Genomic DNA, 23,738 nt, shown 5'->3' with positions numbered 1-23,738 from the left:
AACTCTCTTTTCTTTTTGCATTTGTTCTCAAAATCAATCTGTTTCAAGTGCAATGATTATTGCACCCTTGAACTTAGAAAAGGCAATTTTTGCTCATTCATGTGTTTTGGTTCACAGTTATACATTCAATCCCACCACTCTTAAAATTACATGAAATATAAAACATACATATTGTCATATTGATGGAAACCAAAGTTTTCTAAATAAAAAGGTTCCAAATTGTTTGATCCCCACATTATGCTAGAAATTAAAAACATAAACCGAAACTACATAAGACCAAACGTACAGACCATGAGCTAATTCAAGCCATGTCATGTTGGTACTTCATGGCATTAATTAAGGGCCATACAGTTTTAACAAGGATACATCATAGCTTATACATATTTACAAATGCGACCGACCATCAAATCCGCATTAGAAATAAAGATCTTCAAGTGTTTGTAGAAACAACAGCAGAGACCATGGTGTCCATCCCACAAGCATTGTAACCACTGCAAAGCTTGTAGTATCCCTCCTCTCCCCAGTCCTCTCCCCATGAGTTCTTAATGATCCAATATGGCTTCTCTTTGAACCTCAGAGGGGCATACCCTGCAGACCCATACCCGACAAGAAGCACACCATGATCCATTCTTGTCTTTGAGCAAATGTATGGACATGATACTTGACCGATGTATGTTTGCATCCAAGCCGCATTGATCCCAACTGTACAGCAACGACAAAAATATACAATTAAATGTAAATAAGTTGCCTTTTAAAAGGTATATATGATAAAAGAATGATGGATGTATTTATTTACTTGCAAGAGGGCCATTTTTGACAAGGTTAGCAGCGATTTGGTCTTCGTCAGTGGATACGACGCTGAAGTTGGACACGGAGGCAGCAATCTTAGACTTGTCAAATTTGCAGGTACCATCCTTTCCGGTGTAAGGATAATCCGCTTCTTTTTGGACACCACCTGCCTTCAATATGTACTCAAATGCATTGTTCATCAACCCACCATTGCAACCCGAGTCACATGAATTGTATTCTGCAGGATCACACTGCCAAAACCATAATCCAAATCAAATTATTTGACTTCAAAATCCTAACAAATCATATAATCAGAAGTTATTCAACTAAAGATAAAAGGCAACAAGCGAAAACAAACCTCATGATCACAGTCCACAAGCTGTTGTTCACTCAAGCTAACCAACTCCCCAGTTTGAAGAAAGTGAGATCCCTCCAAAGCTCCTGTTGTACTAAACGACCAGCATGATCCACATGAACCCTATAACAAAAATCCACGAATGAACAAACAAGTGAATAAACTTTCAAGACAAAAGCTGATCCGACGACCAATACACACAGTAACTTGTATTAAATAGTACTCAAATTCTACACAAACACGTATCGTTTTCATATCAGACACTAATAACAACAGCATATTTAAATAGACAATTGTCATATTGATAAACATTCCATCTATAATCATTGAAAAGTTGATTGTTTCCAGCTGGACTCGTTATAAGCTTCATGTATAGTATCAATCAGACCTTAACTAGCTCTAGGAAATTCGGGCTTAACTTTGAATTTATTACCAACGACGTACGGTCATAAGCTTCAAACACCAAACTCGATTAGACTTGTCTAAATTATATGCATACAAATTTATAGGATATACTCCAATATACTTAAAGCTTAAAGCTTGAAACTACAGCTCAGCATATTCAGAACTCCACATCAACTAAAAGGAGTACTAGAAAGTATAACATAATATATACCTGATTTTTGACGGGAGTAACGGCGCCTTTATCACGCCAATCAAAATCTTCAGGAAGGTTAGCAGTAGGAAGAAGAGGTGCTTTGTTAGCATCAGCTGGAAGTTTCAATTTACTTTTTAATCCTAAATATTTCTTTCTAAATTCAGAAGGAGTTAAATCCGAAAACTTAGTAACTCCGTGTTTGGCTGTTGGATCAAGCAGCTGATGACGTTTAGCACGTCGTAAGTTTGACTTAAAAACAGTCAAACGGTATTCGTGTTCTTCATCTGTGTCATAAGTCTTTCCAAATTTGTTTTTAAATAGCTTGAAATGGTGTTCCGGGTTAAGTAACGGGTCGGATTCGATTTCCGTTTCAACATCTTGGACTACTTGGCGGATTAAGGGATCTGATGAGTCGGCCGTCACAGCGGCGACGAGGAGGAGGAGGAGGGAGGAAATGGATAGGATATTTATGGTCATGGTGGTAGTGTGTGTGAGATATTTTTGAAAAGTGGGGTTTGTGTTTGATGCTTTAATTATAGTGGTTCCGAGAAGATAGTAGGTAGGGATGCAGCCGTTGGGATTTTGACACGTGGTGGTCTTTGATTTCTTGAAGATATTTCTAGGAAGTTGCGTCGAGAATTTGCCTAACATGTGATTGGTTTTCTACTTTTCTACGGTCCTTACAAATTAGGAGAAGTTGCAAATTGATACCCTATGTATAGAATTTTGTTATTAAATGAGAAGAGCATGGAACATGTGTCTATTGAAATACATGTAAATCTATAGTTTTTCATGATTAAGTATACTTACTTGGTAAAATATTAATGAAGCATGACTCGTCATTAGAACAAGACTAATCTATTAAAGCTATGCAAAAGCTTTGATTTGATAAGATGTTCAATTTTACGTAATATACACATTGGTGTATAGGTTAAAGGTTACCTTTTGTTAACTTATGTTCGTCGATTTATTGACTAGTCCACAACTTAATATGTAATGTTAAGTGTAAATACCAAAAAGATGTGGTTGATATCGTATTTGATTATTATAGTTGTAGCAAAATTTCAACTTAGTAGCTTGGATTCCCTCAGAGACATCAGATATTAAGCGAGAAATCCCGGGAAAATGAAAATCCTAGGAATCGCATAAATAGCAATAGGAGATACTATTAAGCCATAGTTTCGACATGACCCCATAAATAGCAATAGGAGGGAGATACTATTTCATTGGGAGATCATGATGATGAAATAAGGGCTCATTTCACGTCATTCCACATGTAATTTTAGATATTAATAGAATTTCAAATTCAGTTTTAAAACTTGCCTACTAAAAATAGGCCAAACTATACATTCAAGACACAACACATGGTTTCATAAAAGCACTAGCTAGCGTCTACCACAGTACCTCATAACTTTCTTGATAATAAATCGTTGTTGATATTAGCAAGTCATTTGATACATAACTCTTATATGTATGCTAAACTAAACTAATATGTTGATCAGGAGTTCATACAGACTATTTGAGTGTAGGCATGTAAAATGTAACTTTTAACTACAAGCTTTTCTCCTTTTGTATATACATAGTGATTTTAAGGGTTTGCTAAATCTAATTGACCCTCCGATATATAGTGACTAATAATGTTAAAATGCATAGTTGATCCGACATTTTACCTGCCTACACTCAAATAGTCATATCTATAAAAATATAAGATAAAAATTGACAGTTGATCCAATTAAAAAAAGTTTCGTATCTGGTTAAAAGAAAAATGCCAAAATACCGAAATACGTCAGTCTTTATGTGATTTACAGAAGTGACAAGCTACCATATCCAATAAAAGGTAAGCCCATTTGGCCCAATGGCTTTTAAAAGTTGGGTTTAGCATCATATACACTAATGGGCTTCGTCTTTAAATGGTTAGCATCGTGCTCAAAGACATTTAGTCATTTAGACAAGTTATAACGATATCTCCACAAGTCTTATGCAACAACATGACTCAAATCTGTTGAAAGAGCCTTCAAAAGTGACAAAACTTGTCGAAATTCTTATATTCGGATCTCATAAACCAATTTAAGAATATCATCTCCAAAAGTAGCAAGATCTTCACCTCGAGTAAAATCCGGATTGAAGCCTATCCAAGAGCCTTGATCCTATAATTAGGAGAATTATTAGGTTGATTAATTACGAAGATCCATCGGATGAAAAATAATTGGAAGAGGCATGATCCATAAATATAACAAAAGCTCACAAGACACAATACACATTGATCCAGGCATATAAAAGGCGAAGCCTTACCAGAAGAGAGTGTCAACATACTGTATATCTTAAATTAATCATCCCCCACCACAATAATTAAGGTCCATCCGCACTAGGAACATGATTCGTTGTATAAACAGGTCGATTGATAAGTTAGCTTTGAAAGACTTGAGGGGAAAAAAAAAATTTACTTTGGACAACTTTTAGATAATACTCTTTTTCATATGAGGCCTACCAAATTGACATGATTTTTGATACAAGACGAAAATTTTAACCGGTTTACACCAAATATATATATAGGGAAAAGTGAAGGTGTGAGACAGCACCACCCAACTTGGGTGAAATCCCCCTCACATGCTAATTTTTTAATCCATAATTTTATAATGAATAAATGATGGCCCCCATGTTTTTCATGAATTAAAAAATTAGCATGTGAGAGAGATTTCACCCAACTTAGGTGCCTAACAGCACCACCTTCCCTTCCCCCATATATATATATATTACTCGTATAACACTGGACTTCTCACCAAATTTTACTACCCTCTAACTGATCAGTCATTTTTTGATAGAAACGGCCTATATATTTTCGTGCTGTCACAGTACTTGTGCTAGCTATATATATATATGTTGGCTAATTATTAGAAATGTTGCACTATGAATTGGGTGGAATTAGTTGAACGAAATAATATCAATTAGTGGCCAGGTTCTTATATATTGAGCATGAAGAGCTACAAGTTTTGTCGTCCACTGACTTAATTATCTATCTTGTCACGCGCATGCAAATAACTATGACTATGTGCATATGGATCATGAAAGTGACAAATTATGAATCTTCATTGTGTTGTATGGAAGGTATATATTTGGAGTAATTTTTGGGTCCCAAGTCCCATATTGATCTATCACCTTCTGTCTTGGGCAGGTTTTGTCTTGTAGGACATATTCCCCATGTTTAGTTTAATTTTAGCCTTATAGGGCATCTTTGCCAAAATGTGATACATTCATACGATGGATGCTTTTTCACTTCCAAATTAATCTGAAGCGGCGGAAATTTGATATCCAATTCTTGAAAGGGATGGTCATCATAAGTTCATAACAAAAAAAAAATTCGTTGTCAAACAGGTAAAACTTTAAATAATTACATTTAAATATCAAGATAAATTTGTTAATTACGTACAAACCAATTTTTTAAGAGTAATTAATTAAAACAACTCCCTCGTGGCCTGCCTGGCCTGGCCTTCATATCATCCGCCATTGCATATCTGGTTTTCAAATGGGACTTCATGTACGTTGGAGAAAATGATTAAATTGGGTTTAACGGATATATATGTATATACTTTAATTAATCTTTTAATCGTGCATGATAAATATTTCCCAATAACAACAACTCGATCTTATACATATGCGTGCGGGTTTAACAGATTTGTGTTTAATCTTGTGATAATAAAACAGATAATTTATTAATCTTCATTTTAGCATAAATAATTTTTAAAGTAGAGTTACTAGATTATCTTAGTACTCGTTGTTGGAACCACGTTAGTGTGACCGTCACTGATCATGTATCATTCCTGATATGATAATTGACAATAACTGAAATTCCTATGTCTAAATAAATATATGATGGGCGTATATATTCTTAGAGACGTAGTATAGGGTTTCCCATTAGATGATTGTAACTAAGAGGACTAATGGTACACACATTAAACACCAGAAGGGTTGAATGTGTAAATACTAAAGGGTTGAATGTGTAATTACTCTCATTATAAATAGAGGGTAATTAACCCTAAGTTAAGGTTAATCCCTACACACATAATACCCTAATTTTCATGTGTGTATTCCACTCTAATTCGTGCATCATGTTCCAGCCGAATTTATCATCCCATTATTATTCAATCACCTTGTTATGGGAACCCGAAATCAATAGCAATTATGTTTTATGCTCTTACAGGTTCCACAAGACGATTGAGGATGTTTTATCACTCGAATTGAATCATGTTTATTCCAACACTCGTATTATTCCTAGCTAATATATATAAGTATAATAATATTTGATGATACTTGCATTGATGAATCGTCCAATATTGATTTTCATAGGTTTCGTATATATGGTTAAAAAAAAAGCTCATATAGACGGTTGTTAATTATTATTCGATAACAAATCAACATATAATATAGTCGCTCACCAACTTGGTGCTCATTATAAGCTTGATAACTACTACCGACCAGTTTAATGAGTCATCGAAATTGCATATATACGGTGTTTGGTAGGGTGGAATGGAAATGGTGGAAATTGAATGAGAATCACTTCTCTTGTTTGGTTACACAAGAGAATGAAAATGAAGAGGTAGAATGGGGAATCACTTCCATTCTCATGATTCCTCCCAAAATGGTGAAGAATGGTGAGAATGGAATCAAATTACTTTTTTTTTCTTTTTTTCTCATGTATTTAATTATTAATATTAATTATTTATATTATGATATTATAATTAGTTTTTGTTAAAAAAAATTCATATTAATTTGTTTATTTTTTATATTTCTCTTATTATGATTCTCTGTTGCTACCAAACAATGTAATTATTCTCTTTCCAAATACTCATTCTCTTTCCTACTATTTCCATTCTTTATTGCATTTCAATTCTCAATGATTCCCTCCTACCAAACGTCCCCTAAGTCTCTGACCCCTCATCATTATAAATTTTGTTAGGAAAATGATCAATCAATCTAATTCATAAGCCTAAAAATCAACGTAAAACCTTAAGAGTTTGACACATGTATTCCACTAAATCTCTTTCATAATCTTAACCTTTAATTCTTCCATGTGTCATCATCATATGGTTAAGTTGATTTTTAGGCCTATCAATTAGCTAGGTTGATTTATCATTATTATCCGTTTTGTTATGCTCAATATTGAGCACAAAGCGACGTACTCATTTAAATATTCAGATTAATTATGTGCGCCGGAGTTAGACCTCGAGTCCTCGATGAAGGAAAAGTACATGCATCAGGCCGGCTAGCTATATTTTTAAGCTAAAGCTCGGGAGCGGTTTCAAGTAGACTTATTCAAGCTAAATTTTTTAATGGATGTACGTGTACATGTACGTACGTACGCTTAAAGGAATAATGTTAATGATACATTCAGATACATCATACATACATGCCAAACAAAGCTATGAGGACGTACGGTTTGTAAATTTAAAAGCTGTAGTAATAAGTTTTCTAGCAATGATTCTTTCTTCGGTCTTCATAGGAATATAGGTGAATAAGGGCTATACGGTTGTTTTGGGATGAAAAAAAGTACAGTAATGAATTGAAGAAACATGCATAGATATTCATAGCTTTATACTCGTATTAATTAATACTATATATACGGAATATATATTACTTTATGCATTAATTGTTTCACGAAAATGTATTAAACTTGTTTCCTTTTAATTTCCTGTCTTCAATTTTAATTTTTAATTATGTGTTTATGAATCCAATTTTGAAGGTGAGAAATATGTAGTTAGATTAGATATTAATTCATGTCAAAGATGATAAGAGATCGGATACGGGATACGTACGCTGGGAAGTCGATCATAATTATCAGATTACGATCTTTTCAGCCATTTTGGTACTTGTGTGTATGTAGCCATATATAATAGAGTAATAGAATTCTAAAATTCTTAACTAAATTCAAATAATAAATTAATTAATGGAGGCAAAGAAAAATGGTGGTTCGTGTATCTAGTAAATGTGTAGGGATTCTTTGATAACAAATAATTGAAATATTGAATAGTTGAATGTAAGAAGATATATATGCAGTAGTGTGTGTTAATCTCTTCTTCAATATATATGTTAAGTGGGAGGGAGACCAAGGAGTCAATAGGGATCCCTCGTGCAAATTAAACCAAACCATCTGTCTTGTCTTTGTCTTGAGAGGTCGTATTTTGCTTTATCTATGATTTGATTTGTTGGATATCTTCTATGTGCATGCGTACCCTTTAAAAAAACAAAATAAAAACATTAATTAGTTTAGATACATAATAGTTACATGCTTATATCTTTAAATATACATTAAGACCATTCACAAATAAACATATATAATTTTAAACTATTAATTTGTTTATATATACGTGAATAAATTTGTTCATATATGTACATCAAATAATTATTATCTAGAAGTTTTTATAGTTTTTTCGATTTAAATGATTTTTATATAAAATATATATATATATATATATATATATATGGTAACAATTATGGGTGTCTGATTGATTGGGTCATTTTGATGGTCAAGTTGGGTACAATTGGTCATAGATGTATTTATTTTGTTTTATTGGTTATGTAATTTTGTGTTATTTTGCTTCCATGGCCTACATATTGAAGTATTCATGATTTGCTCATGTAAGGTCCTGTGGAAAATGAGGTTGTAATATGTTAGTATTATGGTAATCAAATGATAGTCTACTGCTTAAAAAAAAAAAAGTTAAGCATCTCGTGATGAATGTAATTTGTACATTTTTTTTATCATGTGAAAAACAATTTTATTTGGTTTATTAATTATTATGTGTAATTAACTTGCAAAATTAAACAAAGTGTGTGAGAAATCGACTGGATGCTTACGTGACAATCATCTGACATCTAAGACGTGATTCGGTTTGAGCAACGGATCCGGACGTGATACATCTTCGTAATGAAAATTGAGTGTAAACATTATTCTTTTTTTCCCAATATCAATAGAATGAGCACTGTGAACTATCTGCTTCAAAAAAGATAACTGTAAAAACATCAGAGAAATATCATGCTATGTCGCGGAATGTGCATCAAGACTCTCCTTTCTAAGCGCTACTTTTGCGCTTAAAGAAAAAAAATCTTCCGCCCTTCTTACTTTTCGATCGAGATGCACCCACATCAGCATTTAGCCCGTTGTTTATACGATTCGTTCAATTTTACAAATTAATTAAATTGAATGAAAGCTTTTTCATGCAATAGATAAAGGTACAAAGTACATACAATTTCGAATACTTAACCAAAGAAAAACGTATATTATTAAAAAAAAAAAGTAAATAAACAAATTAAAAAAAAAAAAACTATAGTTTCATTGCTTATAATATCACACTTATTATTATTAACTTTTTCAACACTTTATTTTTTTTCATAAACATCCAATAGTTGTCAGAAATTGAAAAGGAGACACTTTTAAAAAAGTAAAAACAGGGTTAGTGTTTAGATTTAATGACAAATAGAAACAACTAATATAAGGTGTTGAAGAGCGAAGAATGATGGTGGTGTGAATGAGAGTGGGACAAGATGTCTCTTAAAGCAAGAGTGCGATTACTTCAATATGAAAATATTTGATGTAAGTGGGAAAACTAATCAAAAGTGATTAGTGGAAACAACTTCATTTGGTTCCTTAATACAAGGATTAGTCGTCTCATAAAAGCATACATTGAGATAAAGCAAAGCTTTCTTAATGTGTAACGACTATAAGTTTACATGTTTGACAATAGAAAATGATTTGGAATCTCAAACAGTTTTATGAAGATTTCTAAAAAATAATATTGTATGATGTAGTAAAAAAATTTAATTGAATTAAAAGAAGTATAAGTATGGTTAGTAAGTAGATACTCGGTATATGATTAGTAGAAATTTAACTAGCTAGTCATGATTTACTTGGTAAATCTACATTTTGGGTTAAAAATATTTATGACTAATTTTGGGAGTTACTTCTAACTAGGAAATTCGGATGGACCGCCTAATGTTGAAGTGAGTTGTGGTATTTATGAAGAAGTTTTTTGGGTAAGAAAATTGGTCAACCGTGGGAATATGTGTTTAACTACGTATGTAATATTAAAAGTGTTATCACCGACTTTCATACTATTATAAAAAATCTCGCATGTTCGGGTTATAAATAAAATACAAAATCCAAATGTAGAATAGTTATAAAAAAAGGTTAAGGAATATATAATGAAACAAAAAAAACACAAAAAAGTATCCTAAAAAAAGAGAAATTTTTTTTTATAATATCAAAAGAAAAAACCAAACCGGAGAGTATGAAATGAATTAAAAGTTTTTATAAAAATGTAAAAAAATTTGTAAAGTAAAAAGTATTAATAAGCCAAAATAAAATAAATTACAAAGTGAACTAAACTAATACCCAAATCCATCCAAATTAAAAGCTGAGGGTTATGTATAAAAACTTGGAAGGACTGAAAATGTAAAATCCAAAAAACTTAAAAAGAAAACAAAATAGAGGTTGTTGGTGGAGGGATTTGAACTCACGCCCTTTGTGCAGAAGGTGGACTGTAAGACCGCATGTTCTAACTCAATTTTTATTTGTGATATCATTGACCTATTATATATTTTATATATATATATATCTAAAAAAAAAAATACATAAAAAGGTAACCAATTTACTCAAATTCCTAATAAGGGAAACCTATTTTGTTTTCGTCTATTAAAAGGATTTCATTTTTATAAATTTCTCAATAAAGATAATATCGTTAGTTTTTAACACCAGGTTTCCGTTAAATGTCACGTTGGCTTGCCACTTCTTTAAAAAAGTTGACGTATACGTCTGAGTGGGTAACAAATATTAATATTGATATTTATAACTACTCGTAATTAACTATTTGATATTACATCCCTAGCTTGCTGCGATAATTAAGTGTTCGGTTAAATAAAGATAGACTATCTCATATTCTCATTAAATGGTTGATTCACTTTAGTAGCTTTGTTCGAAAATAGATGTTGTTGCCGTTCTTCCATAACAAGTTGTCTGTGTGATTGAGACTTATTAATATGCTCAAGGCCCGAGTGATGAATTGATCTAGAGAAGTCCAATAGATTGGATCATAAAGTCTTCACGTGTTTTTTTAAGTAATTCGAAAACAGAGGCCGAACAGTAGCTGACGAGGTGTTCCACAATTTCAATGTCATTGTCGTAGACAGGCATCAAGTGGAATGAAGATCTATGTTTCTGAGCACAAGGTTATCACGCGTAAGAAGTCTATTCAAAGAAAGCCGCCAAGATTTGATGCTAATCCTGATCGAGGCAATGTGGTTCCATCTAAGTTTGTTACCAATCCCGATTATAAGGTTATATTTAATCAAAGTTCTTACTGATCATAGTGGATGTTATTTATATTGTGGTTACGAATCCCTATTATATGTTTAGTCAAAGTTTATTACGAATGCAAGTATTTTAATTATAAGTTTAGTCAAAGTTTGTTACCAATGAACGTATTTTAGTGATGTGATAAGCCGATGTGACTTTTAACGGAAGTTTAGCGTTAATAACTAACGATATTACCTTTATTGAGAATTTTTCAGAAATAAATTCCTTTTAATAGACGAAAACCAAATAGGTTCCCCTTATTAGGAATTTTAAATAAAAATATTACCTTTTTATGTAATTTTCCCTATCTAAAATGTTTGTTTGTGTAGAAAAATCCAAAACGACATTGTTCATCTTAATGATATTCTAATTCTAATTCATTAGAAATCAAAGATACAAAAATACCACCTTGTGCAAACATATAAAGGTATTTCTAACAGTTTTAAGTAGTTCCACCAAGCATTAGTCATGTACTCTTGTAAAGATGGGTAGAGATTCACTCAGATTATCCCAATATAAGGGGTAAAGTTGGAAGGATCATAATCCTTGATTTAAAATTAAGGGTTAAAATTTAAAGATGATTATTTAATCTTGACTTTTTATTTTAATTCAAAGGTCATGATCTTCTTAATTTTACCCCTTAAGTTATTACTTACTTGAAAGAATCCTTGTACTTTACGGATGTACTCATGTCTAAAAGGGTCATTATTATCAACGAAGTAGTAATATATATATATATATATATAACACTCCGGTGAGAACAATTTTAAAATAAGAACGATGAGAACACTTAAAAACATCATTTTAATGCATTAAAAGTCCATAAAACTAACATAGTGCTTAACTAATTATCATTATTTAAGTGTTTAACAACACATTGATCCATCAAAATCGAAAAACTCACTTTTTTGTTTTGTGCATCCATCTTGGATGCATATTCATTAAAATGACGCATCCAACAAAAAATGTGATTTTTTTTATTTTGACAGATCAATGTGTTATTAAACACTTAAATAATAATAATTAGTTGTGTACTATGTCAGTTTTATGGACTTTTAATGCATCAAAATGTAGTTTTTAAGTGTTCTCATTTGTTCACATTTTAATTTGGTTCTCATTTGATTGTCACCCTATTTAGGGGACAATCAAATAAGAACAGTTTTAAAATAAGAACGGTGAGAACACTTAAAAAACATCATTTTGATGCATTAAAAGTCCATAAAGCTAACATAGTGCTTAACTAATTATCATTATTTAAGTGTTTAACAACACATTGATCCATCAAAATCAAAGAAATCACCTTTTTTAGTGGATGCATCATTTTGATGAATATGCATCCAAGATGGATGCACAAAACAAAAAACGTGATTTTTTCGATTTTGACGGATCAATGTGTTGTTAAACACTTAAATAATGATAATTAGTTAAGCACTATGTTAGTTTTATGCACTTTTAATGCATCAAAATGATGTTTTTTAAGTGTTCTCACCGTTCTTATTTTAAGACTGTTCTCACTGGAGTGTTACCCTATATATATATAGACTCCGGTGAGAACAGTCTTAACATAAGAACGGTGAGAACACTTGATGCATTAAAAGTGCATAAAACTAACATAACGCATAACTAATTATCATTATTTAAGTGTATAGCAACACATTGGTCTGTTAAAATCAAAAAAATCATGTTTTTTGTTTTGTGCATCCATCTTGGATGCATATTCTTCAAAATGATGTATCCACCATAAAACGTGATTTTTTCGATTTTGACGGATCAATGTGTTGTTAAACACTTAAATGATGATAATTAGTTCTGCACTATGTTAGTTTTATGGACTTTTAATGCATCAAAATGATGTTTTTTAAGTGTTCTCACCGTTCTTATTTTAAGACTGTTATCACCGGAGTGTTATCATATATATATATATATAAACTTCTCAGTGTCACCTTTCGCGGGTTTTGAGCCCTAATACTTGACGGTGTATGAGGGAGGGTTAAGATATATGCAAACCATACCTCTACTAAGTAAAGAGACTATTGCATTTTTTACCTATATGGTAGAAAAAGCCTTTCAACCTTTGCATAAAATGGAAGATCGAACCTATATCATGACCTATGTCATCCGAAGTCATAGTGTTAACCACTGATCTAACCATGCTGCTAATAATAAAAATATACTAAAAGATAAACAAGTTATATATAAAAGGTAAAAAGGTTACCACTGTAATTTTATATCCTCACCTTTATCTTTTAAATGTTTTACATTATACGCTCCTTTAACTTTAAGCTTACAATTTATCTTCAAAAAGGTGATTTACGTTTTTCACTCCCTGTAGTATTTTAATTTCATATTTTGTTCGTTAAAAAAACAAGAAAACACTAACGATTTTGGCGATTTTTTTATGCTCTTATCTATACACCTTTATAAAGCAAATAGATTCCCCTCAAATTTTTAAGAACCTGATATGTATATTTTACTCTTTATTTTAATGCATCCTTATTTTCATTTTATACACTGTGACTAATATACTCTTACAAAAATTTCAGACTCTATCTCTACCTCGCACAAAAACTCTAACTCATAATTCACCTTCCCTCGCTTCTCATACTACCTTGAACGTTGTCACAACACCTCAAACGTTGTCTATTTTTGTCACTGCAACCCGCGGACACCAATATAGTATAAATAAATAAAAAGTAATTTTATATATGAGTTACGATCATATGTATTTATTCCCGTCAAGAAGCAATTAAAGTCACTAAAAACCACCTCATACATCAAACATAGCCAAGATTAACCATTGAAAAAGTAGTATTACTACTTGTGTTTCCATTTTCCTTATTAAAATAGTCGTACATAGTGCTCCAATTATTAATTATAAAAGCAGGAACACCATAAATTTTCCTTCTTGGGGGACCAACCTCTTGTAGTATATACTATCAATTATCAAAGATCCTTTGTTGGATCGGTTACTCGGTTATGTATGTATTTAACTAGCGTAGGAATGTTTTGTGTTGCTGAATTTACGAGTAATTTGTTGGAACTTTCATTTTTTCATACTGATAGACCAAATGTTATTTGATTGCTATTATAAGAGAAGGCCAATTTGATTATTTACATGAAAAATAAGATATTCGCATATACATAAATAGTTGGATTTCAGTCCACAAAATTTGTTGGTATTACTAAAAAGGATAATTACTAAAATAGACAAATAAAGAAGGTCATTTTACAACTTAGGCGGCCTTTTCAAAAATATTTAATTTAGACAAAAGACCCGTGGGCTACATAAGAATACATCACGGATAAACCTTACCCAATTAAGTGAAGACATGTGGATGGTGGGGGCTGTTGTACTTCAATAGCTTTATACGTATGATATACTCGTTATTATATCAAATTACTCTCACATATACATATACGCCATACATCATGTCATAGATCTCTTACGTATCTGATTTCATCTTTTTTTGTGCGACAAAACCCACACCTCCTTCTTCTTTTCTTGTTACCGAGCCCATCGAAACCCACCCTCCTTTTCTCAATCGAGCTCAATTGGGAAGTGCAGTGGTACGGTCAATCGTGCCTTCGCAACCGTGGCAACAAACAAATTGATTTTTCTTATAGTTTTGAGACCTTTTCGGTTTATGTCAGTGATTATGTAGCTCATGATACATTAATTGAGGATCAATTCTATCTTGTTCGGGTCATAATTGTTTTGTATTCATTAAATATGGGTATCCAATATAATGTTTCTGTATACATCTCTTGGGTACTTTGCGCAGGCCAACTACATTGATGACTCGACTGTTGCCGCTGAGCATGTAGTTATTGTTGGATTAATCTTGATGGGTATGGATCAAATGGTTCCGGGTTGAACACGGTCAATATAGGTCAGCAGGAAAATGGGTTAAGGGTCAATTTGGGAACGTTTGTTTGTGAAAGATCTTGGTCCAGATTGTTATTGTGATGCAAACAAAAAAGAGTACGTAGGCTCGCTCAACACATATTGACTAGCTAGTAGGATTATTAGTTAGTACTTTAATACTGTATTGTTTTTATTCCCACGTCTATTCACTTTTAAGTCTATTTTTAGACCCTTTTTTGTTGAATAATTAAGAAGTAGTAGCATTGCAAAGAAAGTTTAATTACTTGCACTTGGTGAGTTTGTTTGTGGTCATTGCCTGATAGCCAACATTTGCCTGCGCAGTGAAAAAGCTTCAAGCTGTTGCGTTTGTAATTTATATTTATTGGTTGTAGCTTGATCTGTTTAATATATTGAAGTGCAGCTAATTAAACAAGAACTAGAGTATATATTGGAAAAAAAAAAAGCATGAAAAAGTGTATATAATGCATCATACATGAGTAATATGTGAGAGAAACATAATAATAATGACTATACACGGTAAAATATGTATGCATAAAGCTATTAAAGTACAACAGCCCCCACCATCCACATGTCTTCACTTAATTGGGTGAGGTTCATCCGTGATGTATTCTTATGTAGCCCACGGGTCTTCTGTCTAAATTAAATATTTTTGAAAAGGCAGTCTAAATTGTAAAATGCCCTTCTTTATTAGTCTATTTAGGTAATTATCCCTTACTAAAATGTATACTGATATATAGGTTATAGCCTTATGGGTACGTAACGAATAACACATTATTTCAGTAATTAAGTTACGGTAGTATATATGAGAAACAAAATGCGATACAAAATTTATCAAACCGATTTACATTAATAAATTTAAGAAAAAATTACATCCGTTTTACAACAAGAATATTGAAATTTTGAACAGATACCAATACCAATTTACCTCTGTATAAACACGCTTTTTGGAAAAAGGGGGAGAATAAAGTTACCAGTGTTTAATCACACTCCTTACTTGTAATTAATTTGGGAGACAAAGCATGGCATATGATTCTCTCATTTTTCTTTCTTTTTGGTCAGTAACTAAACTTGATTGTTTTCTCCAGCATAGTTGATTTGAGTTTTTGATAACTAGAAGAGTATTTGCATGATGCAACGGCATCGACCGGTGATGGTCGTGGCAGCGGCGACGATTGTTAGAGGTGGTGCCGGCCGGTGAGTATTGGTAGTTTATCGATATAAAAGAGACAGTGTAGTTATTTTAGGAGTTAAGAGTATATATCTTATAAATTTATACATGTAATACACAAGTATCTTTAAAAATTTTGAATACTTCATTTTTGTTCAACATCCAGTCGTGATAGACATCAGGGAAATTTCATCGTATAATGGTGAAGCAGCGTTTGCACGTACCCTAGACAACGAGATGTTAGCCATGGATCGTTGCAAATATTGTGAGGGAAAATTCCAAGACTTAACATGCCTGACCTCAAGATTTAATTGTAGAGACAAATAATACAGTAATACAAGTTAACCAAAAAGAATTGAAGTGATTGTGGTAGTGGGTTAATGGTGCGGGTCTTTTGGTTTGACCATGACGAAAGAATGAAATCTGGTGGTGGTGGAAGACGCATGGGAACAACCCCACCACACCACAACAGCACAACTCTCGATCGTCTGGGCTGGATTGGCTCCCATAGTCCCACCCCCCTCGTGCACTATGTTTTTCATCATTAGTTCGCATGCCTCCCTCCCTCCTTAATTCCAATACACCCACCTCATTACTATACTCTCCCTCTGTGTCCTTTTCTATTTCTTTATATCAATTACGTACGTACTCGATCTCTTTTATATATTTTCCATTCTTTGATCATATATTTTTCTTATTATTAGCTAGGGTAAAAGCACTATGATTTCTTCTAGCCTTTCCATCAGGTTAAATCCCCTATAATCGTGTATTCAATGGACCGATCTTTTTCTCTAGCTACTATCTTATACTTAACACCAGAATTAAATCCATAACCTTCGTTTTTATGTTGCATGTCTCTAACATAATTAGGCATGCATGTAAAGTAACCAAACTAGCTAACACGAACGGAGTCTTGTCCATTATGCTTGTTTTGTTCATGTTTGTACGTTTTACTTAACTAATAGCACATGAACGGATAAATGAGTATAAAACTGTGTTGATCATGTTCATTAATTAAGAAATTTCATTCTTAGTTAATGAACATGATATAGTGCATATATAGGCCCATAGCCAAAAGTATATGAACACTTTAGTAACATTTTAAAAATATATATAAATTCATTAATTTGACATATCTTATATCTGGTGTGCACAAGGATATACGAGCATAAGTTATGGAACCCACAAATACATGTCATTTCTATTTCTTGTCTTCTTGGTTATTCGCAAGCAAAAATCTTATAGACTGTAGAGATATGGTTTGTACCAATATCTATCAACTTTAATTTAATTTTACTATTTCTGAAAGTGACTTTGTTCGAAGTTGAATTTCATGTTTAACAACAAGCATATATATAGTGAAATTTAATTTAGAACTTTCACTATTTGAACGGTTAAAAAGTTTAAACACTTGGCATATGGGCCAGCCCGGCCACATATATATGTTTCAACAGGGATATATAGGCTATATATATATTTCCCATTGATCTTCCCTTTACCATACTATCCTCACCACTACTCTCCCCTTTGAGTGTCTCTAGCTAAGCTAGCTAGTGTGACATAATATAATAGATTGATGGCGGAACCAGGCCACGTCGCTTTCACTCAAAAAATGCAAGGATGGTTTCCGGAGAAGGTCCAATTGCACATAGCCATGCTAGCGTTGCAATTCGGATACGCCGGTTTTCATGTTGTCTCTAGAGCTGCCCTTAATATGGGCATTTCCAAGATTGTCTTTCCTGTTTATCGCAACATCCTTGCCTTCATCCTTCTTCTTCCATTCGCTTACTTTCTTGAAAAGTTCGTCTTTTTTCGTTTTCAGTCATTTCTTAATTGGTTACTCGTATTAAACTATATATATAATCACGATATAGCTAGATTATGAGCTTAAATTTAATGTGTGCAATTTAATTGGTTTTGATCAGGAAGGATCGCCCACCGATTAATCTTGGCCTTTTAATCCACTTCTTCCTCCTTGCCATTGTCGGGTATGATTTTATCTAAAAAAAATACTTACTACATTTTTGTGAACAAAAGTTGGCAATCATGATCAGTGCAAATCTTCCTTTTAGATATATATATATATATATATATATATTCATAAGTTCTAACTCGTTTTTATATGTTGTGTTATGTATGTATCAGGATTACTGCAAACCAAGGCTTCTACTTGTTGGGTTTGGACAACACTTCGCCAACATTTGCCTCTGCCATCCAAAACTCTGTCCCCGCCATCACATTCCTTATGGCGGCTGTTCTCCGGCAAGCTCCTATTTAAATCTTATATACCCATAAAAACACCAAATATTAACGTATAAAATTGACAATATGCATATATATGTACAGAGAGCACATTACATTAGTTCGTATACAGTTTAGAGAAAATATATTTATGTACATATCACTAATCACATCTCTAGTAAAAAAAAATGCCACAAAAATTGATTCTTTTTGATTAACACATTTAATTACGTAAATCCTACACATTTCACATATTAGTATATTATACTCTAATTAGTTGTATTGACCTTACTAATTGATGTATATATTTCAGGATTGAGAAAGTGAGACTAGACAGAAAAGACGGCATATCCAAAGTAGCAGGGACCATATTCTGCATTGCAGGGGCATCAGTGATCACCCTTTACAAAGGACCAACGATCTACAGCCCGTCTCCGTCTCTAAACAAAGTGAGGGAGATGTCGCCGGTGTTGCAGTCTTTGGGGGACGCCAACGTGAAAAGCTGGACATTGGGGTGCTTGTTTTTGATCGGGCATTGTTTGTCATGGTCTGGGTGGCTTGTGTTACAAGCACCCGTGTTGAAAAAGTACCCGGCTCGGCTTTCTTTCACTTCATACCAGTGTTTCTTTGGGATACTTCAGTTTATAGTGTTGGCTGCTTTTATGGAACGAGACTTGAACGCTTGGCTCATTCATTCTGGCTCGGAGCTTTTTAGTGTGTTTTATGCTGTAAGTGGGCCGGATTAATTAGTACAGCTACTAATTATTTGAATAACATATGATCTATCTTTATTTATTTATTTTGACACAACAATAAGTTAATCATCAGATAATTAAACATGTTATGAATGAATTATATATAATCTAAAAACTGTTTTGAGACCAGCTTCCCACTAACAAAAACAGTGTTAACAAAGAGACCCTAGCTAGCTAGATTAAAGAAATAGAAAGAAAGAATTAGGAAAAGTGTACAACTGTTATTCCAATGAGCTTCTACTTTGATTAAAGTAATTTACTAGTAATTATTAGTTAACAACTTAACATCAATATATATTTTAGATAAGTACTGTATAGATTTTGTTTTTAGCCCTATATGCGTGGCCCATATGATTGGGCCAATGTAGTAAATTATTGTGAAGGTTGCTGTTATATTTTCTAGTTTGACTATTCATATTTTACAAAACTTGATAGTATTGGATCAGTATATTGGTTTAGCTTAAATTTGGGCAAGTGTTTATTATCTTGTGTCGTAATCCAAAGGAATTGAGTTCATGGACTGAATATGTGAATGCAGGGAGTGGTAGCATCAGGCATAGCATTCGCAGTACAAATTTGGTGCATTGACAAAGGTGGCCCGGTTTTTGTCGCATTGTATCAACCTGTTCAGACACTCGTTGTTGCTCTCATGGCTTCCGTTGCTTTAGGCGAAGAGTTCTATTTGGGAGGGTATGTCAAAAAGTTTCAACTTCTATTAACATTATAAGTTATAAAGTTAATCTCTATAACAAATAGAGAAACTTAATCAAATGTGTGTGTTTGAATGATACAGGATCATAGGAGCGGTACTAATCATAACAGGATTGTATCTCGTGTTGTGGGGAAAGAACGAAGAGAGGAAGTTCATGCTACAAAAGCAGCCCCCATTGATTCAATCTCCCACGGACCATGGCATGCCAAGAGCAATAGGCCACGCCAAATCATCCATTGTCCAGCCTTTGTTATCACAATCAAATGAAAGTGCTTGAACAACATATGAGCCTAACCTTTTTGAAAATGGAAGTTTACCATGTCTATCTCTTTAATGTGAAAAGGGGAAAGCAAAGTGTGGTGTGTTTTGCAAAAGTGTCCTTTTAGTTGAGATTTTGTTTGTTGATTCATGATGATGATGATGATGATCGACTTTAACTTTTATCACTTTAAAAAAGAGAAAGCAAGGAAAAGCCAAGTGATGATTAATTTTATTATTATGCTATTAGACAAGAAATGCTTTAGTTTTATATCACCCAATGGGTATTATGCTATTTCTACATTATGCATTTGAAGTCTTATTTTGTACCGTACTAAGTTTGGCCATCAATGGTTATGGTAATTTAAAGGTTTTGTGGATGAAAAAGAAAATGGTATGCCATTGCTACCTTTCCCAATCAAAACCATTTTTTCACCTCATTGTTATTCTCACTGTCACATCAGTGGCACATCAATTTTCCTCTCTATATCATAAGTACAATATAATTTTTCTTAACTGATACGGTATTCATCATACAAAGCGACGTGCGCGCTTTCATGCAAGGACGGACCAAATTCCACCTAAGAGCGTACACGACTTGACACCAAACCAACAAATCGATTCAGCTTCAGCCAAATACCAAACCGGACATAGACTTATATACTTGCTCTAAGTACTTGGTGTCTCATGTTACTATCTCAAGTATATGATTCAAAGTATACGAGGAGTAAATAAACCTGTAATATATGAGCCAGTTTCTTTTTTTGTTCGAACATTCTGCATTCCTTTATATTGGGCTGATTTGGTCCAGTCTCATCAAAATGCCATATCCCTACAAGTAATGGGCCTTGGGTTATAGATAAGCTCCTCTTTTTAGGTTTTTGTTTTACGTTAACTTAGTTCATCTTCAACATCTCTTCAACATCTCTATGAATGCAATCACTTTTGATATCTCCATTTTAAATGTGATGATGATATATACATTATGGGAGATTATGGGAGTTGATTTGCTCAAGGATAAAATTGCTATGTACAAGTAATATATTATTAAATGACTTTTATACCCTTAAAATATTTTACTTTTATTTTTGCTAAACTTCTTTCACTTATGAGTTTTGCTTTATTTTCGTACATAATATATTGTATAATGGCTTTTCAAAAGGACTACATATATTAGTATCCATTTAATATATTATTATACACATACCTATGGGATGATCAAGAGTTCGTACAAATGTACTTTAAAAATCAAAACTAAAAAATGAATAACACAACAATAATGATTTGAACTAACTTTTCCAAACAAAACAAAGTATATTAATTTGGAAAATGATAAATCATCCTAACCAATCCTCCTAATATATCTATTTTTTAACACATGAAATTCATTAATTCTCTTTCTTAATCTCACCCTCTGATTTTTCACATGTCACAATCCTATTAATTAAGAGGATTTTTAGGATAACAATTTAGGAGGATGGATTATTACCCTATTAATTTATTCGAACAAACAAAACATAACTTCATATTGAAATGTTAAATTTGATAACTCCAATGAACTCAGCTTTTCAAATAACAAACAAAATTATCTTAAAGAAATAAATTATAATAGCATCTTAACATTTTTCAAATCTAATACATATACTTTTAATAAAATAAAAAAAGGAATATAAATTCTGTGTTACACCTTCTATCTAGCAAATAAAAAACATATAAACAACAATCAACAATTGTATATATAACGAAGTAGATAAAATCATTAATAAAACAATAATATTTGGTTTGCAAGATTTTCACTCATAAATAACGAAGTAAATAAAAGCATTCATAAAAGATAATTATTTGGTCCGTGGTCTGCGGTCGACAATCTAAGTATCCAAACTCCAAAGAGTTATGATGAGATTGAAATATTTAGTTTCTGGACTAAGTAATGTATCTATAAGAATCTATAAGTCGAACGTTTATAAGTGAAAGGGATTTTAGGAAAAATGAGATTAGGGGCATTATAGTCATTTGATAATTTATTTCCTTTGCAAAGTAATTTTTTCCTTGAACAAATCAACTCCCATACATTATCACTTTGTTTATACAATATAATTTAGATATAATCTATGGTTTCAAACAGTTGAGATGTTTCTAATATATAGTTTGTTTTCAGTTTTAGATTTTTTCTTAAAAAGTATTTTCAATTTAAAATAAGCTTAATGATACAAATTAACAAAAATATATCATACCAAAAGGCACATAATACACGTAGTTCATATCTTACTTTAAATTTTAGTTATAAAAAAAGACCTCAATTTCGGACAACAAAACTCATTAATTTTAAATGTGTGCAATCTATATTTGCTAGGGGTAATGATAAAACACACACACTTTTTTTTTATTTATTCATAACAATATTTACATCAAACAGTTATATAATATAGGTAAATATTGTTATGGGTGCCTCGGTGGATAAAAGGAGTTATGAATTTAGTACCTTTATAACAAGGGAAGTGATATTCGTACCATAACTTTTGATAATTTTACCACACTGTACAACTATTAAAATATACTGTACAAACCAGTAATGCATGTTTGTGGTAAATATATCAATACTTGTGGTACGATTAACAATTCCCTTCTAACAAACTCATTTTGGATACATAAATTTTAAGTACCATTATTGGTTATGATTTGCAAATTTTTAATAAAAATATATACAAATCTTATGAACATGTATTTTATGTTATATATGTAATAGTAGCAAGATGTTTATATATAGTGTTATTAATTATTTAATTTATTATATCTTATTCATTCAAAATTAGTGGTGTCAAATTTGAACATGGTACATTTTATGGATATGTTCATGGTCCTCCCGGTTGGATTTTAAAATGAGTTCACACTTCACATCGATCAAGAATCGGAATTCGAAAGCATACACGTTTTGGATAGGATTTTTTTTTTCTTTTCAAATGGCTGATTATCTGTTAGTTAATTTCTTTTAGACGACATAATGAATCGCATTTAGTTGAATTAAAGTTATTAGTTTATTACGATTACAATGTTACAAATTTACATTATTTGCTACCTTATTATGTATGTATGTATATATTATAATTGTTGAACTTACCAAGGTTTAGTTATTAATTAACTCCTACTTGTTACCATATAGTATTAAACTTATTATGAAACCTAATGTTATGTTGATAGAGTAAGCTTTGTGGTGACAACAATGTCGATCAACATCTTCAGGTTATATAGAGTTTAATAAAATCGATAAAGAAAATATTAAGTAGCTCCAAAAGGTTATTGCAAGTAACAAATATAACAATGCAATGTATTTTTTTAAGCATTAATAAAAGTTCAAAGACATTAAAAAAAAATTACGTACAAGATAACATTTTTTTTCTCTAGATATTTCTTTCTTTGGAACTTAATTTAAGAAAAGAATCAAAATAACACAAACAAAAAGTTTGACTTTGATATACAAATCAAAAACTAACACCAACGAATCGTATCTATAAAGATAAAAATAAAATAAAAACATAATATTCCACGCATAACATAGACATATCCGTTCCTTCTTTAAAATATTCACACATGACAATGTGACATATGACATGACCACCAAAATATTCGTGT

The 23,738-nt window shown here is 32.0% G+C and overlaps 2 protein-coding genes across 2 annotated transcripts; one reads left to right on the top strand and one right to left on the bottom strand.

Annotated features, from left to right (window-relative positions):
- Positions 1-179: 179 nt before the first annotated feature.
- Positions 180-2,255, bottom strand: LOC122586495 (cysteine proteinase 15A-like). Its single transcript, XM_043758477.1, has 4 exons — positions 1,761-2,255; positions 1,148-1,267; positions 797-1,040; positions 180-702 (listed from the first exon to the last, which is right to left on the bottom strand). The coding sequence occupies exons 1-4, from the start codon at positions 2,217-2,219 to the stop codon at positions 431-433; spliced, it is 1,095 nt and encodes a 364-aa protein (XP_043614412.1). The 5' UTR covers positions 2,220-2,255; the 3' UTR covers positions 180-430.
- Positions 2,256-17,634: 15,379 nt separating this feature from the next.
- Positions 17,635-20,384, top strand: LOC122589322 (protein WALLS ARE THIN 1-like). Its single transcript, XM_043761607.1, has 6 exons — positions 17,635-17,942; positions 18,068-18,130; positions 18,288-18,404; positions 18,697-19,111; positions 19,677-19,828; positions 19,932-20,384. Exons 1-6 carry the CDS (start codon positions 17,719-17,721, stop codon positions 20,125-20,127), a joined length of 1,167 nt encoding a protein of 388 aa, XP_043617542.1. The 5' UTR covers positions 17,635-17,718; the 3' UTR covers positions 20,128-20,384.
- The last annotated feature ends 3,354 nt before the right edge of the window (positions 20,385-23,738 follow it).

The sequence above is a fragment of the Erigeron canadensis genome, chromosome 2 (assembly GCF_010389155.1).
Source record: "Erigeron canadensis isolate Cc75 chromosome 2, C_canadensis_v1, whole genome shotgun sequence".
In the NCBI taxonomy this organism is placed as follows: domain Eukaryota; kingdom Viridiplantae; phylum Streptophyta; class Magnoliopsida; order Asterales; family Asteraceae; genus Erigeron; species Erigeron canadensis.
The sequence above is the reverse complement of the archived record's forward strand: the minus strand, read 5'-3'. Positions and strand labels throughout refer to the sequence as shown.